The sequence below is a fragment of the Nesoenas mayeri genome, assembly GCF_963082525.1.
Source record: "Nesoenas mayeri genome assembly, chromosome: 18".
Taxonomy (NCBI): Eukaryota; Metazoa; Chordata; class Aves; order Columbiformes; family Columbidae; genus Nesoenas; species Nesoenas mayeri.
Window position 1 is genome coordinate 8,877,125 of NC_137566.1, and position 18,756 is coordinate 8,895,880.

The window sequence follows — 18,756 nt, forward strand, 5'->3', positions numbered from 1 at the left end:
AATGCTGCAAGGGCATCTTCTAACGGTCAGGACTGTGGAACAACTTTTAATTAACTGCCACCCTTTAATGGCACGGTCCTCACACAAACATTACCTTTAAGGCAAACATACATCAAAGAGTCAGAAATTTGCTCTTCTACAGCAGTGCTGCCATCCCCAGTAACTCTGACACTCACTAAGGGCTCCACGCTGCTCGGATCTGTGCACGTTATGGAAAATGAACACGCAGACCAAGGCTGGTACGTGGGCCAAAGTTTCCAAAGGAATCACAGCGTTCTCATCTCCCGACCAGTGAGTGTCCCAGCTCATCTGCAGCAAAGGAGATGGGAATTAGTCCAAATCACTCTGCTTGGTCACACAGGGCTGCACACGGCACTCGGAACAATCCTATTTGCAGGATTAGTCTGTGGAATACAGCACCAAAACGTCACCAGCAATCAGTCCCAAGTCTCTTTTGGGTAAGTTCATTAATGGGGGCTGCACAACATGGACATTTGAGCAAAGGCTATTGGTCCGTAACGGCTCTCACACACTACTAAGCCAAGCTCTATACACTGCAAAGGAATAACGAAATCTTAATTAACATGCACCTTCTTTCCACAGCAGTTGGGAAGAGTATTTGTCGAAAAGTGAATAAACAAACCAGATTTTTCCTCTGTGTCAAAACACATTGTAAAGTTTTACAACAAAACTAATGCGCATTTCGGTAGTTTACTGGGGATAAAGCGGCGTCCAAAATCCTTGTCTCTTGTACTTGTATGGATAGAAATTATTATCCCGTTAATGAATATCATAAGGAACATTTGGTTTTAGTCAAGTTTTTTTCTTTGGACAATCTGTGTTGATCGATGCCTGCTGGTTTGCTGTAATTACTTTGTAAGAAAATATGCAGCTGTATAGTACTTAATGGAATGAAATGAAATTTAGCATATAGCTATAGCCAAAAAAGCATTGATCTGGCATAACAAAACAAAGAAGATTATTACAGAAACCCCTGCTGTCAGATATATCAACATTAGGAGATTAGATCAGGATTAAAATTTTTAAACAAAGAAGATTATTTCTAAAGATGCACAGAACTGCAAAGGTGCTGACTCAGCCCTGAGTTACCGAGCGTCATCAGACTCCAGGATGGCAAAAAAACACAAAAACTCAAAAAACGTCCACACAAAGTCATGTTGTAGCCAAGCAGTGGCAATGTGGAGTGTACCCAGATGGCCACTAGAGCTTTGGGACACTGTGTGAGCTTCCATGGAGGTCACGCTGTGACCCACCTACCAACTGCGGCAAAAGGGCACAGACGTGGGGACGCGGCTCCGCACGTCACATGTGAGCGACCAAACCTGCTAAAAAACACAGCAGTCTATTACAGAACTGCTCCCTCCTACAGTGAAAGGGTCCAGTTCGGATCCTGCTCAACACCCCAAGTCATAAAGCTCTACCTGGGGCTCCAACACTCCTACCGGTTGGCGATGAACATGAATGAAAATCCAAAAATCTATTAACACTGTGAGAGGGTTTTTCCTATTGTTCGAATGCTTGTTTAATACTGTTGTTGCAATCAAGTTTATAAGACAACTGGATTTATATTGCATTCCAATACGCCATACAAAACCTAGGAGTCAGAGATGCAGAAACGGGCTGTGGCCCCAGCGCTGTCTGTTGCAGCACTGAGTGCTACAGTTTATTTTTATCATCTACAAACTTTAAAAGCAGATCACATTTTTTCCTCAGATTTCAGATTCTCATTAAATCTGTGTTGGTCTGCTCTTCCAAATTGTCCCTAACGAAAGAAACCGCAGACATCCCTAATAAAGCACAGGACAATCAACTGACCTCGAGTGCTCCACAGACCAAACAGGGAAAGAAAGAAGGGGAAAAAAAGATAATAATCTGCCTGCCTTCTGTATCTTTGGTATCTAAACAGGTTACAAAACACACGCGTGGTTCCAAAGTTGACATGATAGATAACCCAAGTGAACAGCAGCAACATGGAACAAATTAACGGCACCTTATTTTAAAACTTACCTCTTACAGTGAAATCAAAAGTTCAACTGAATTACTCCCTTCTCTCTCTTTTGGAGCAGAGCTTGCTAAAGTGTCTTTGGCTTCAAATTGTAGATGACTAATCAATGTTACATCCCCGGTAAGTTATTGGATTTGTTCTCGTTGGAGTTGTCTAATAAAGTCCCTCATGAATCAAAACAGTACTTTGGATTTTTTTCTTTCCAGTTAAATTATATTGAGTGCGAAGCAGTAAACACCACATAACTAAAATAGACAGATTGTTATTACATTTAACAGCAGACTGCTTTTCCCCCCTGGTATTTAAGCAAAACACACAAAAAGAAACAGGATAAAGCAATGACAAGCCCATCACTGCTCTGTGTCTGAGAACAGCCGGCCACAGAGATGAACAAACCGCTTGTCACTGTTGACATGGGACGTTAGGAAAAAATACATCTCTCTTTAAAAGCTCAGCATCATCTTTCATCCAAATGACAGGGACTGGTTAACTCGCTTGTGTTACACTTGAAAGCCAGAAAGAACAACGCGCCACCCACATGCACAGCTGTTCTCTTGGGAAAATTCACTCCGAGAAAGTTTAGGGATGTGTTATCATGTAGGAATTTCCCCTCGTAATCTGTAATACAATACGAGTTTGGTGATGGCAGACGCTTCCCCAGCTAAGCTGAGTGTCTGGACTATTGAAAAGAACAAGATCAGCTCCAAGTCATCTATTAAACTTCGCCACCAAGTTTACAGGTAACTTAAACCAGAATTTCTGATACTGTGGTGGTAACGCACTTTGTAGTAATCCAGACAACCAGATTTCTTTGGTTTCAGTGCTGGGGAAACACTGCAACCGGCACTAAAACAGCTTCACAAAACATCTGCAGAACAGGTGTTCCTCAATTTACTAAAAATAAAAAGACAACAGTACAACGATGTGATCTAAACGGTGCACAAGACACCAAATACAAAACCTAATGTTCAAAGCTGCGAAGTAATTAAACCCATTCATGTAAATACTATTGGCTTACAATATACAGAACTAGTTTTTAATCTTTTTTCTTCATTTAAAAAGGGATTAATTTGTGGAGCAAAAGGGTCACGTATTTCAGCAACATGTTCTTACACAGTTCCTGTTGCACGGTCTTGCTGAAGTCAAGCTAAAGAAATACCATAAGAAACTTAAACATGAACAGGGATATTAAATGAGCTCCTTGTATTGAAAGTTATTGGAAACTGATCTCTTCCTTATTAATACAATTCCCCACCATGTACAGAAAGATATCTCCATGTTCCAGAATGCAAACAGAGTTTTAATCTTTAATTATATTCTCAACCTCAGCTCTTCTGGAAAGAAGTATAGATGTGGGCCTGAGGATTATTGCTTTATTACATTATCATCTCGGTGGTATTTAATGAATATTGATACTTAATGCAGCTTTGCCAGTAGGGGGGAAAGAAGAATTTTAGAACGGCACAAAGAACTTGTGAGGACTGTTCTCAAAACGGAAAATACGGCCACACAATTCGCTCTTCTACTCTTGAATGCTGAGAAGAGGCCTAAATGTTCAAGTACAGCTCATAATACTGAACAGGATTATTGCAATAACAACACTTGCATGTTAAATAACCCCATTCCCCACAGCCTGTAGAGCAGGTGTTAACTGGTACATCAGATTCTTGGTTTCAAAGTATGAATCCCCGGCTGGGCTTTCAGGTCTCTACAATGAGGTCAGACTAGATAAGCATAATTTAAACATACGCTCTTAAAAAATACAATTGTGTAGTTAAACAGGGAACTGCTGGGTGTGCTCAAGTGGAAGAGGAGAGTTTACAGATCATGGAAGGAGGGGTTGGCCACTTGGGGAGAATATAAGGCTGTTGTCAGAGGGCGTAGGGAGGCAACTAGGAAAGCTAAGGCCTCCTTAGAATTAAACCTGGCGAGAGGGGTCGAGGACAACAGGAAGAGCTTTTTCCAATACATAGCAGAAACCTCTGAAAACCTATGAACATTATTGGCTTAGGCATGCTTTGCCATTATCTTAAGAATAATCTGCCTCTTTCTTTCATAATGAAAATCCCTGAACCTAGGAAGCAATTAGATGCTGTTTATAAAACAAAATACTGAAATAAACCTTTCCTCCAAAAACTCTTGGCAAAGGGCTCATCAGGATTTTTCTTAACGTAAAAATGATAAATTACACAAGTTAAGTTCCAAATAATTTATTCTGGCACATCTTATGACTGGGTGTATAGTGTTTATATACATGTATGTATACACACACACATACACACACCTTTCATTTAACTTAAAAATAGCAAGTATTTTTGAATACTACATCATAGTCGCTCCAAAGGATGGAGCAAGTATGGACTTCTTTTGAATATATCCATCTTCTCCAGAAGAATCCAGATGGATTCTGAGGTGTGGAGAGCAGAACAGAGACCTCCCGTATCTCACGAGTGGCAGAAACAACCCAGCCCTCCTGAGTCTCTGCTCAGCACTCTGTCCTCAAGTCCTTATTATCTCCTAAAAAACCCAATTATCTCCACAGCTTTCTGTTGTTCATTTATCTAGAACAATATTACAGACAGTGCTTTTTTTTTAATAACAGAAAAGTAATTTTGCTGGTCTGCTCCTAGCAATAGAGTACAAATTCCCAGAGATTTTTACTCGCTCTATTGCAGTGTTTTCCCTGTCAGGTTAGGACATACATCAGAGCACAAGAGATTAACAAGACAAGTTGAAGAGCCCTGAAACAAAACACTGGACTGTCTTTTACTCAAGCCTCCCTGTCCATTGAGCCTAAAGTTGTCAAATGAGAACCAGAGATTTCCACTTGTTTATTGTTTGCAGTGTTTGCTCATTTCCCCAAACCCACATATGTCACAACAAATGACCCTAAAAGGCCCCACAGAGGGCATGAGTCTCAGTACCTTTTGTGGTGAGCAAGTTCTTGTGCTGCCCATTTCCTTGCAGACAGAGAAGACAGATGATTAAGCTGGGAGAGCTGAGAAAGCCCCATGCAACAGAGCTATCAAAGTCATAAGGTTTTCAGCTGAGACCCCTAAAAATTGCATTAATACTAACGGACCCTCCTGTGTGTGCCAACGAACACAACTGCAGGAATATACTCAACACCTTTTCTTTCTTCTTCCTCACGTCAGAGGGACTCGCATCCTTTCTTATGGTATTTATTTCCAAGCAGAAGAAGCCACCCCTGGTTTTCAGAAGGGTTGCATGTATCTGCTTTCCGAGGGACGGGGAAGGAGCTGACAGCTTTCAGCACTTCAGCAAACGCTGCTTGGAGATTCTGTAACAGAAGGAAGGAGCCAGCAGCCAGATGAGAATGCATCTATTAGCAAGTACAGGGAGATGTCTTGTTAATACAAGACACAAGGAGGGACAAAGCAGCAGAGAAAGAAGCCAGCAGTTACTCATTTTCTCATACAGATACATTTGGCTAGAAATGAGCCGCATATCAATCCAGTTTTCCTTCCCGCACATTCAGGGCCAGGGAAAACCAATACTGAAAAGCAAAACTGAACATCAAAGAGTCGTCTTCAAAATTATTCGGCATTCTTAGAGACCCTCAAATAACAAAAACAGCAAGAAAATGAAAATTTTCCTGGTAGAGGTAGCGTAAGACAGAGACCTTTCAGTTTTAAAAACAACTTTTTGATTCAAAATTGCTGCTGCTGTTTCAAATATCTACTAGGACAGGGAACTGCTGGAGAGAGTCCAGTGCAGCCACCAAGATGCTGAGGGGAGTGGAGCATCTCCCGTGTGAGGAAAGGCTGAGGGAGCTGGGGCTCTGGAGCTGGGCAAGAGGAGACTGAGGGGTGACCTTATTAATGTTTGCAAATATATAAAGGGGGAGTGTCAGGAGGATGGAGCCAGGCTCTTCTCGGTGACAACCAGTGATAGGACAAGGGGTAATGGGTTCAAACTGGAACACAAAAGGTTCCACTTAAATTTGAGAAGAAACTTCTTCATGGTGAGGGTGGCAGAGCCTGGCCCAGGCTGCCCAGGGGGTTGTGGAGTCTCCTTCTGTGCAGACATTCCAACCCGCCTGGACACCTTCCTGTGTAACCTCATCTGGGTGTTCCTGCTCCATGGGGGGATTGCACTGGATGAGCTTTCCAGGGCCCTTCCAATCCCTGACATTCTGGGATTCTGTGAATAAATCTCAGGTCACACCATAGCAGTAAAATCAGAGACATGGATGAGCAAGATAATTGCTCAGCCTGCATCATTGCCATTAAGAATGTAGCACACGATAGCAAAAGTTACCCATGCAGTTTCTTCAAGGAACAGGAACATAAATAAATAAATCAACAGATCAGTAACACGCTCACTGACGCTAACTTGAACTCAAATTAAGACATGTTTAATATCTACTCATACACAGTTTAATAACTACTCATACACAAAACATGCATAGAAATAAAAGAGTTTTTAGAAGAGCCTTTGTACAATTCATCCCCTACGTTACCTGCTGAGCAGCAGCGTTTCCTGCATTCCTTTGCTGGCTGAAAAGAATCACTGCAGTGTTGCTATTTGCTCCAACCTCCTGTCCTAAAATGACATTTTGGCACACCGTCGGTTTTAACTACTTCTGTTTAAGAAAAGCTCTAGATAACAGAGTTGCTCTGAACAACATCTAATATATACTTGACTCACAGCACGCTGTTACTCAGCCCAAAGACTTGTCACTGAACTTCATTTTAATAGCATACATCAAAGCAAAAAAAATAAAAGACAAAGGAATAGTTACCCCTTTCTTGACTAATCAATAAAGCTGAAATTTAAAAAATCCCTGACTTGCCATAGGGAAATTAGTATGCACTATGCCCTGTCAAGGAGATATGCGGCTTTGCACCTGGATATCTTCTTCTTCTGCATTTTAGAGAGAATGAAGCGAAAGAAAAAAAACTACAGCATGATTCATCACTATTTGCATGAAACTACAGCAAAATCGAGATATTGAAAACCATCTGCCATATTCTTTTTTTTTTATTATTATTATTATTAATACTTCTCACAAGCCTATCTTCATAAGTCTTTTTATAATCTTCTGCCCTGTGTTGGAGCCGTGATGCTGAGCTCAACAGGTATTTGATTTGACTTAATATAACTATTACTCTCTTCTTAAGACACACCAAGGTAGAAAATAAGGACAAATATGGAAAGGTCAAAGAGGAGCCAGAGAGGAGGAAACGGGTGACAGACAAAGGGCCAGCTCAGCATAAACATATTTTCCTTGTGCATAATGCTGGGAGTGGTAATAAGATATTGAAACATAAATCAACTACCAGCTAAAGTTCAGTTACCACACTAAAATCTCATTCTATCTGCAAATTCTAGGTAAATGCATCATTGAAAGAAAAAACAACTATGATATACAATACTTTGAAAAGTGTACATTATATACCTCATGTTAAAATGTATATAGCTGCAATTGTTTAAGTACAGATTTGCTTGCAAAGATAGAAGGTAGCTCTTTCTCACTATAGGAAATGTAGAAACCATTATTTGAAAACAAAACACAGAAATACCAAACACAACACCAAAATATTTTAAGACCTCTGAATAGAACTGTGACAACGGGTAGCGCAGTTACTCCAGGTTACAAACTTCTTGGAGAAATCCATTTTAAGCTCCGGATAAACCTGGTACCCCAATGAGGGAAGAAAACTAATTAGCCGGTTTCGCACAATATACCCCTGTTCTTTCACAGATACAAGAGAAATAACACCTGGTTTTCCAACCTGTCGTTCTGTTAGAGCTGCCCTTCTAACCATTCTTCTTTGTCTGACATACCGGTAAAATAATAGAACATTTTATGGATTCTTGAATCAACAGCCCTTTAAAGCTAATATACAAGGGCTCTGTTGACTCTGATTTTTATCTCATTTCTTATAAGGAAAAACCTCTAAAGTTCCTTTGATTCCTTCACCAACTTAGGCCTGTGGACTCTGGTGACAGAGACTTTTATTATTACAGGTATGAAGTTTTTAGTAGCAGAGTGTTCATACATCAGTGCCTCTTGTTCTGTGAAAGCAAGCAGTTTCCACAACCTACAAGGATGCTCAGTAAAATGAATAATTGCTTAGCACTTGATTTTCTACATAATAATCATTTTCTTATATGTAACTAAATATTTTAAGCTCTTTATTAATTTATAAGCTTAGTCGTGGACAACTCTTGTGTTTTTGGCATCGGCACAGAGCCTGCCTAAAGTGTTGATGCTCTGTGTCCTCAAACAGTTCCTAAGTGTCCTCATAATTGCTTGTCACCTGTAAAAGAGGTTTAGATCCTATGCAAAATTAACATATGGTGAACAGATGGACTCAGAACAGGCGTTTGTCGAGAAAGCACTCACACCAAAGACTTTTTGGCTTCAGCCTTTCAGGACCTTCAGAAAAGTCCCGCTTGAAGCTCCAAGCCATGCTAATCAGGGAACATCATTCCTCAATGACAGTCTTGTGTTGCAAAAACTTCTATGACCCGCTACAAAGCAGAATCCTCGCAACTTTTCTGTTGTGACAGTGCCTCCTCAAACAAAAAAACCCCAAAATATTGTCTCCATAGCACACTCTACCCGTCCAAAAAGAATAATTCCTCTTGTACGAAACAAAAAAGCAAAGATGCTACTATTATGATTGAACAAAGAAAATAATTGCAGTAAAATGTTAAATAAAAGTATCCCCTCCCCATGCAAAGTCTTGAAACGACTCCATGACTTACTGCGGCGGTAAGACGAGCGTTGTTGGCTGGGCTTTCGGCCGGCGTTTCGCAGAAACCCCCATCTGGTTGGCGGAACGTTTCAGGGACTGCTGATTCAACAGGCCAGATGCTAACCCGGCATGGTACTGCAACTGGAAAATCAAAGGATATATATTAAAATACACACCGCTGCAGTGCTCTATGTCAGACCTCTGCTGTCTGTACCACCTGATTCAAATTGCAAGTTAATGTATGGTATTTCACATATATTGCTTCTTATACGGGAGATGTTCTGAACAAAAAGTATATTAAAAAAGACTGCTGTAAAATAGGTATTGCAAGGAAGTGATGTGATAGGGCAAGTAAGATGATGAATCAAAGACTTCTGAAGTCCTAACTCTCCTGAAACTTGGCCTTGCTTCTAAATGTTAAGACTGTTTCTCCTCTCAAGGGATCCAGCATTCTTACTTTTTAGAAGATAAGAGGAAAAGAGATGCAACCCTTTCACTGTACAAACCAGCTTTTTAGAAACAACACTCATTGTTTTTCTTAAACATAAAACCAGAAAACATTCACAAAGTTTCTACCACTGTAAAGAAAAACGGAGCCTTTAAAATACCTGCTAGCGCATCTCCATAGCATTGCAACAGAAAGATTCACAGTCGGTAGCTTTCTCCTCTAACCTTTTATTTTCCTTGCCAAGGAAAGACCGATTTATGAAGGGCACAACATGAATCTGCAAGATTTCGAGCGCATCCCCACTGCTCGTGGATTTAAGAACAGCTTCAGTGCTGTGTCTGGACTGAAACCAAGTGCAACAAGTCCCGAGCTCACCTCTACATACTTCCCATTTATTTTCTTAGTTCCTTGTTTTTTGAAGAGAAGGGGTGGAAAAAAAAGCCCAAGATTCAGTGTCAGACAAATGCAATTGCCTTCACCATTCTAGTCCCCACATTGATGTGTTCATTAAAGTGTGTAAAGATTTGTTCTGAAAACAGCGAAGTGTTTAACGCGTTAACAACTCTAACCCCATGGTCTGCACTAAAAGGTTACAGTTAGGAAACTAGGACTTATAAATGTTCAGAAAACAAAGTGGTCTTAGGCAAAGCTGTTCTGCAGGTTACTGATTGAAAATGAGAGAAACAAAGCTTGGTAAAGTGATCTAGTTGAACATGGCTATTAAAAACAGGTGAAGCTTCCCCGTGAGCAAATCTGACCAGAATGTCAAGGCTCAGAGCATCCAAAGGGCTTCTGAGCAGGGTCCTGATTTACTTGGCTGCTTCGCCTCGGGATCTCGGCCACGGCACAACGCGAACACACGTTGCATCCCTAATGGGAAGGGAACCACTGGGAAAAGGGGGTCGTGCTGCCCCAACAGCTCCGCTTAGACCAATTAATTTTGCTCAAATTTGCTTCTCTCTGACTGATTTCTGAAATGGAAAGGGAAAAAAAATAATCAATGAGAGCACTGGACAGCACATGTTTGAAAGGCAATGTTTCAACATGTCAGGGGCTTAGGTTTCAATCTTCACCACCTGGATTTGCAGTGAGTGCAATATGCAGGGAATTAAAGGGAAAGACAGCGCTGGCAAAAGACCCCTCTGACTCCAGGAACACAGCTTTTCCTTCCTCTTCTGGCATCTGATTACAAGCAGCCCTCCTACAGCCATTTTGTGCTGTGGGCACCATTCACTTCAGCTCACTGCGCAGAATGACACTGACGGGGATTGCAGGTAAATAACACTATTTGGACACTTGCTCATGTAATCACAGGTGGTAATCACAGATGAAGTTTAAATGCAGCCTTTAAAAATGTTTCCTAACCTCCCGGCTACTCTGACATTTAGTGCTCAGGCACTAAAAAAAATAGGAATTAAAAGTAAAGATACTAAGAAACAATTCTGTCCTTAGCTGACTCCCAGTGATCAAGCGATTTTTATTAATTATAAGTATTTCTTTACAATCTACCTCCGCTCCCAGGAATGCAGATCCAACTGTCAAAATCTATAAGGGCCATTAAATATTTACCAAACCATCCTTATAATGGGAGAAAAGGTCAAAGTTAATAAAACTGACAGGCAGCTTCTGTCCAACTTGATTTATACATTATTAAACTATCACACAGTGCATTGCACAGAATGCATTCCTTTTTGGGGGCAGAGGGGTGTTAACTGAAGAGACTGGGAAATTCTTCCTTAATCATTTGCTCCGAGGAGCAGAAACGAGACTGAAAATAGTGCCAAAGCAGCACCACTAGTGTCAAAATTACAGTCAGGAGATTCAGCGGTCCCGATGGATAATAAATGTGCCATTTGGTTCCTTTTACCTCTTGCAAAAGGAACACTTTTGTCTGCCAGCATTGGCCACGGCAGCAAATCTCAGCTAAAACATCCCAATCCCCTCAACATTTTTGCTTACTACCAAGCAAATGCTATTTTCAAACATACCATCTTCACCTTAGGAATCCACATGAAATGTTTGGCCAGAGGATGTTACAGGTGCTAAAATCTCATGCAGGGAAGCCAAGATGAGCTCATGGGACACAAACCCTTTGAGGATTAATAAACGTTAACAAACACATAGAAATCACATTTAGCTGAAGAAGTCCCTGATCCAGAGCCTGCTGATGGCTGGAGAAACCTTGGGGAACACCTTGTATCCCAGGGTCTCCTTAGAGCTGCTGCTGGAGATGAGACACATGGAATCACAGAATGTTAGACGTGAGGCTCTGGGAGCCTTTGGGGTGACCTGGTGCTTCAGTTGGTGTCTCCAGAGGGTACCCGGGCAGGTCTGAGAGACCCAAACTTGGGCACTTGTGGATGGTCCCGAGTGTGTTCCAACCACCTTCCAACTGTGCCCATTTAAACCAGCAGGACTGTGACCAGCAAGAGCTTTGTCCATCAAATACGCTAAATACTCACTGAACTGGAATACGGGTGCAGCATTATGTAGTGCTGAGCACTGTAAATCATTTCGTTATCAGCCGCTAAGGAATTCCCCATCATTCAGAGGCTTTATTACAACAAGCACCCGCGTCTTTCAGCTTTGGGGAATTCCAACTGGTTTATATGAAGCTAAGCTCTTTACTTCCTAATGAAATACTCCTCTGTAAAATTTCAACAAGATTGATCTTTTTCTTCAATACATGCAGATAAAACATAAAATCTATTGCGGAAAAAGAAGAAATAAGAAACAACAACAACAAAAAAATCGATGTATAACACTTAGCAGCTAGGATATACACCAGTGCCAACTTGTACAGTTTTATGATGAGTCTCATGATAGCTGATATTTTTCTTAAAGCTGTGGTTCCAAGTAGATGTGTGAATTCCACATCTTAAAACCAAGAGACTTGAGTTCTCAAAGATGTAGCAAAAGTACTGAAAATAACACTTCAACACAAAAACTTCGCCTGAAGGAAAATAAAAAGGGAACCTGGATTGTTTTTCAATTTAATCATTTTTGAGATTCATTATTTTTCTATGTTAACAGCAACACAGCCTATATTTTCTAAAGGAACAGATTACCACTTATGTTTTACAGGTGTCGTAATTCACATTTTCACAGTGTTCCTGAGTGTATGAAAACTACATTAATACATTAACCGTTCTCAATCTTCCTCCCAAAGTGAAACACATCCTACCAGAGGCTGCACTTTGGAGTTGCTCTTCTCACAGCTGTAATTGTAGGGAGGGCAATTTCTTCATTCATGTAAGATGTCTTTGGCTTTCACAGAATCACAGAATGTCAGGGGTTGGAAGGGACCTGGAAAGCTCATCCAGTGCAATCCCCCCATGGAGCAGGAACACCCAGATGAGGGCAGACAGTCTGTCTGAGTTGCTACAGTCTTCTTCAGACAAGCTCTCTTTCTGCTTGAGACCATAGTCGGCAACAGTATGAGACACTGGCAATAGGTGAGAGAGTTTAACTAGCAAAAGGTGACAACCTCTACACCCTAGTGCACAAGTTAACACACTCGTTTTCACATAAACTATTTAAATAGAGAAGGTGTGTTAAGATAAATACGAGATTTACGACTAGATCTAGTTCTGAAAACATTAATATATTTTTTGAAGTTAATCACATAATATGTCTTATTTATTCCATCCTGGTGAGTCTCTTCTTATCGGAAACAGTGCAACGCACACCTAAAACAATCAGAAGAAACAAAAAAGAACCCCCTGAAAGGTCACACTGTTTTCTGCAGATGATCTTTAAGGTTTGGAGCAGACAGAGAACTTCTGCCAGAGCCAAAGGGCTTGAACGAGATCAATGCAGTTTGCTAACAGAAACGTACTGACCATATCGTGACAGGTAATATTTTGGCCTATGGGATGACTCTACAGTGTACGCTGTGAAACTCCAAACATGTACACAGTGCTTATTTAAAACTTTGAAAATTAAAGCTTCATCATTAGAATCACGCTGGGTCTAGAGGTCTTTGGTTTCCATAATTCATGGGCTGGAGATTTTGCATGTGCTGACTGCTGACCAAACAAGTCGTCACACTCCACTGCCTGACAAGGCCATTGAAAGATGCACAAATTGGTTGGGTAAGAAGGTACAAATCAGGGGAGGGGGGGAAAAGGCAAAGAAAAAGCAAAAAGCAGTCACTTGGAGCATTTACAATTGATCATGTCACCTCACAGATGCACATTAAATTTACATATTGCCATTATTTAAAGCTTTTTAAGCAGCAATAGGTTTTCTTTAAGAAGTGAAATCAGAAGAATGACTTTTCTCTGCGATCACATTAATCTGTCGTGGTATTTTTTCCATTCTCATGTAAATACTTATAGACTGCATAGATAAACAGAAAAGCATTTTCTCAGATATAGGTAATATTAACAAAATGTTTCTTCCCAAGAAAAGGAGATTTACAGAAGTGGCTGACAGATACTTATCCGCCATGGAATTTGCCAACTTGGCTGTAGTTCTGGTGAATACACGCACATTTGCCTCCCTTTAAGATGTGCAGTACTTTGCCCCTCATCACTATATTATTTCTCCCTTGCAGCTAACAAGAGATTTGTCTATTATGATACAACTCCAATCGTTCCTTTGAAAAGAGCAACGAGCAAGCAAGCAGGACACTCCTCCAGTTTCATCTCTGCAGACTAAAGTAGGCAAGAAAGAAATTATACTACATTAATTGATATTTTTAAGCTTTTCTCAGATAATGAGGCCCGTTTGGAAATTCTCTTTTTCTCTAAATAATGTTTGATCATTTTCGGATAGCTGAATTCTTGACTTGGCCAAAACCAGCATCAATAAAACAAAAGAACAGTCTCTGATTTATTTTACTCATCGGTTTTCCTCTGTGGAACTGGGTTGCAGGCTTTTCAATTAATAGGAAAGCTAGACATTGTGCCCTCGCTTTAGTTTACAATTTAATTAGGACACTTTGTTCTGTTTTTTTTTTAAAAGCATTTATGCCCCCCAAACACTTTCCAGTTTACAAGAATATTTAATCAGCAACTACCTACCCCTCCCTTCCCTTCTTTTTTAAAACCCTGTATAAAAGTTATTGTATCTTTTCCTAAACACCCTGATCCGACTAAGCTGTGAAACTAATGAGCTCGCACTTTTGTCAGAAGCCTCTGTCAGGGCTCATACTGGCATCGCATGGAGATGCGCGGGGCCAACGCCTCAGCCTGGTCCATAAAGCAGGAGACACGGAGCTTCCTGAGGACACCGACCTGCACGTCCCTGCTCAGGCAATCGGCTCTTCCCGGCGGTTTCTCCTCCTCCTTCCCAAGGGTAGGGAGTTAAAAAACAAGTTTAGGCATTTACCTCTCTCTCTAAAAAGATACAATAGTACAAAATGCAGCGATACATATCCCTGTTTCTTTTAACGACTTGTCTTCGCCACATCTTTTATTCCATTGTCTTTGAATTCGTATTTTGGCTGAGAGCGCTGTTTTAATTAGTGTCGAATTTCAGCCTCAAAGTATGTTCTTCTCATACTTCTCTTTCGAAAACATTGAAGTTCTGCTGATGAATGACTGCATCAATGTTGCCTCACTCCAATACTGCTTGCAAGTCTTTGGCTTTTTACCATGCAGAGATAGCAAATCTGGTGGCGCTTTCTTCAAGGAATTGGTCAAAACTTCAGCATCTGCATCTTTGCTGCCAATAAAATTACCTGTGCTGTTCAAAGTCTCTGCAAAAGCCACTACTCCTCCAGGGATTTTTTTAAGTGTTCTGGAATCCATTTAATACTTACATACTCTTGCTTTTTGGATGATGCCAACACAAAGTGACACTGCACAGCCATCAGGCTCAGAGGTTTAAAAAGAACCAGTATTTCATACAGATTAAGAGGCAGAGTAATCATAGTTTGAGACTACCTTATTTACCTCTTCAGAAGAGTAACTGTATTTTATGCTTCAGATGTTTATAAATAGTTCTGGGTACTCTGAAGGGCTCAAACATATATATTTCCTGAACGATAACTAAACGAACTGGCATTTCATTGGTTATGCAGCTACAACCCAGACACCTAACACTATCATGAAAAGCAGAGTAAAGTTATTACAGTGCGTTCTGCATCTAAATGACAAAATAAAACCACGTGCAGTAACAAACAGTATTTTTGAGTGACCCTGACCTCAGGGGGAGCAGTTGGTATAAAGGTTGTCCCACCAACAGGGAAATGGTCTTAGTATCACCCTATGTAATATACTCACACTTGTGTGCTCACTTAATGGATTTCATTAAAGCCTAAAGACCCAAGAAGTGCACTTCACCAGTATTTGACAGAAAACTTATATTAATTTTCAACAAAAGTATTATCTTTGCATAGAACAAATAATCTGTAGCAAGGAAATTCAACATTAAAACTGCAGACTGAATAAGGACACAATTAGTATCTTCCCCCCATGCTGCTGTGCCTCCTTAAACAGCCACCACAACTTTGACCTGCAGACATTGCTCTCACGCTAAAATTCATATTTTCTAAAGCCCTGGACTAAATCTTTGGCGTCAGAGGCTCAGGTGGCAGCTGTGCCAGGATAAAGAACGGCTGCTGCCTCCGAGACAGGGGATGCTCAGGCGCTTAGAAAAGAAATGTGAAGATACTTGAAAACTGAGCGGTAGAATAAAGAGCTGCAATCAGCGACAGCACCACTCTTGGAATTCTCCAGCAGCCATGATTTGCAGCGCTGTGGTTGGGCTTTACCACTAGAGCAAACAAACGACTTTTCAGACAAATAGAGAAATGAAGAGTCGTCTTCAATAAAACATCTACAGGGTGCAGCTTATGTAAAACCAACTAGTCCAGCTGCACCATTAGACAAAGAGCCCCAGCTCCCTCAGCCTTTCCTCACACGGGAGATGCTCCACTCCCTTCAGCATCTTTGTTGCCCTGCGCTGGACTCTCTCCAGCAGTTCCCTGTCCTGCTGGAACTGAGGGGCCACAACTGGACACAATATTCCAGGTGTGGTCTCCCCAGGGCAGAGCAGAGGGGCAGGAGAACCTCTCTGACCTACTGACCACCCCCTTCTAACCCACCCCAGGTACCATTGGCTTCCTGGCCACAAGGGCCCAGTGCTGGCTCATGGTCACCCTGCTGTCCCCAGGACCCACAGGTCCCTTTCCCCTATACTGGTCTGTAATGTCTTTAGACTTCAAAGAGTTAAGTTATGGGTGCTTTTAGGAATGAAAAAAGAATCTATCAGGTTTGATTGATAAAAGTGTAGTTTTTAACTAAGACTGAAAAACTGAAGACTGGCAACATTTTTTTTCGAGAATAATATGCTTCCTCTGCTTTTTTCAGCACGGTGCACATAAATCAAAGAAATGTTAAAGAGGCCCATACATCACAAGCTGGCATTTCTAAACTATTTACAAAATCTGTAACAGTCAAGAGGATGGAAAATACCGAAGTGTGACCAGCAAAGTTACTAAAACGAAAAAAAAAAAAGCAGTTCTACCATCCCAACAGGGTTAAATAAGGTTGGAAACAACTCTTGATTGTAGGATTTAAGAACACTAAACCAAAACAATCCTGGGCTACAATAAGGAAAGAAGAGAGTGTATCATCCAAACCAGAGAGAAGGTAGATTTGAGCAATGTGCTTGTTCCACGATTACACACGTGGTTCTGAAAAGACATAAAGCAAATGCTCTAATAAGGCTGGAAGTACATACAAAGCAGGGCTGACCCTGCATCTGCAAAAAGCCAGCCCCAAAAATATCACCAACTCCAGTGCTGAGCTGTGTACCCATCGCATTTTCACACCCCGACATCTAAGCACACAACAGACTGAGACAGATGAGGTTTTTCCTCAACAACTTTTACAAATGAGAATCTCAGCTCCTTCTCTGAAAGGAAAGACACGGATTATGGAAAGTTTATCTGTCCATCTGTTGAAGATGTCACACTCCGACTAAAGAGTGCAAAAAGCACAGAGATGTTTTACAACCAAATCCAAAACTTACAGTAGTCTGAAGCAGTGTAAAAGCCATATGCTTTGCAAAAACACCTCTTTCGCTACACGTTTTTTTACCACAGCACAAAGAGTAACAGCTCTAAAGCTGCTGTAATCTTTATTTCTGAAAATAGATCCCATATTCTTACTCTCATCTGCCACGCTCTGGTATAAGCTAAGCGGTTAGAAACCAGAAAAGCAAGGAAATACTACGTTGTGCAACAAAAGCTTAAGAAGACAAACTTCATTGCAAGAAGTTACCCCCAGTTTAGAGGTAAAGCGGCAGCTCAGAGAGCCCGGGGATGATGCTTGAACTGGATGATGCTTGAATAGGATGATGCACTGAACCAAAGGCAATGGCACATAAAGCAGTTTCACTGTTTTCTCTGTCGGTGTTGAAACTTCCAGTAGGATTATTTCACACGAAGCCCAGGGACCTCAGACATGTCTTTAGGAGTAAAACAAATGGAATATACACTTCATATTATTTTCATGGGAGCTTATAATGTAACTAAGTCAATTACGCCACAAGATTAATAGCCTTTAAAATGCTTCCAGTCATTCATTACAGGCCTAATTAAAACTCTCTTTTGGTGTTAAGCCAGCGAGAAATATGAAAATACTTGCTAACTAACCGTATATAAGAATATACGGTATTATCTCTATCGTGCTGTTTGTTTCCATGTTCACAATTCAGTGAGCAGTTTGGTTTGTTTCAAAAAAGTACAAAATATCAAAGACAACCAGAAAAATGGACAAGATGCCACTCAAGAGGCTTCAACACCTGCAACAGCATCTCAGCTCACCACAGCTCGCCGGTTTATTGCCAGTTTTGCTGCCACAGTTAAGGGCTTCTACAATAGCAGATGCCTTTCCTCCCACACGTCAATTAATTTGCAAATGCACTCAGGTTGTAGAAATAATGAAGTGCTGACTGCTCGCTGTATTGGCAAGCTGTGCTGTCAGGAGGTGGATGCTGTGGGCGAGGTGCTGAAATGCGCTGCTGCCGTGTGCGCCAAAGGGAGGACGAGCCACATGGAACCCGGTCGGCAGCTAACGGGGCACATCAATTATTGCATTCACCCCTCTCTCACTGGAACCAAAAGGAAGAAATCCGCTCCAAAAGCTTTTTGTTGTGTTTATCTAGGTATTTACAACACAATCTACAGGGAGATCTGAGCTTCTGCGCTGACCCAAGAATCATTTCATAGAAAAGTCACGTTTTTTCGCCTATTGCTACGTTTACTAAAAGATTTGCATCAAAATCGTTCAAGTTACAAACGAAGAATTCAATAACTAGGAAATGCTTGAATTCATATTGCCAATGTAATCTAAACCAGACTGCTTGTGCTCAGGATTCAGACTTTGATTACGTGCTTCTTTCCAAAGGACCTCAAATTACCGCAGCCTGCAGGATCCCCTGGATGCAGAGTCATTTATTCAGCACCCATTTTCATGCACAGATTGTTATTTACAGTATTTCACACGATGCCCACGCTTATCTTCTCAGATGTCTTCCATTGTATTTTCCTGCTTATCTTGCTTCTTTACAAATACTGTTAAATTTACCTTTGTAAGTCG

At 41.0% G+C, this 18,756-nt stretch overlaps 1 protein-coding gene across 2 annotated transcripts in view; it reads right to left on the reverse strand.

Annotated features, from left to right (window-relative positions):
* The window catches only part of MED27 (mediator complex subunit 27), a 79,500-nt gene that overhangs the window by 40,490 nt on the left and 20,254 nt on the right, over nucleotides 1–18,756 (reverse strand). For both annotated transcript variants that reach the window (XM_080356137.1, XM_080356138.1), the window contains exon 3: nucleotides 8,765–8,895. In XM_080356137.1, the coding sequence (XP_080212263.1) occupies nucleotides 8,765–8,895 (131 nt within the window). The remainder of the gene's footprint in view (nucleotides 1–8,764; nucleotides 8,896–18,756) is intronic.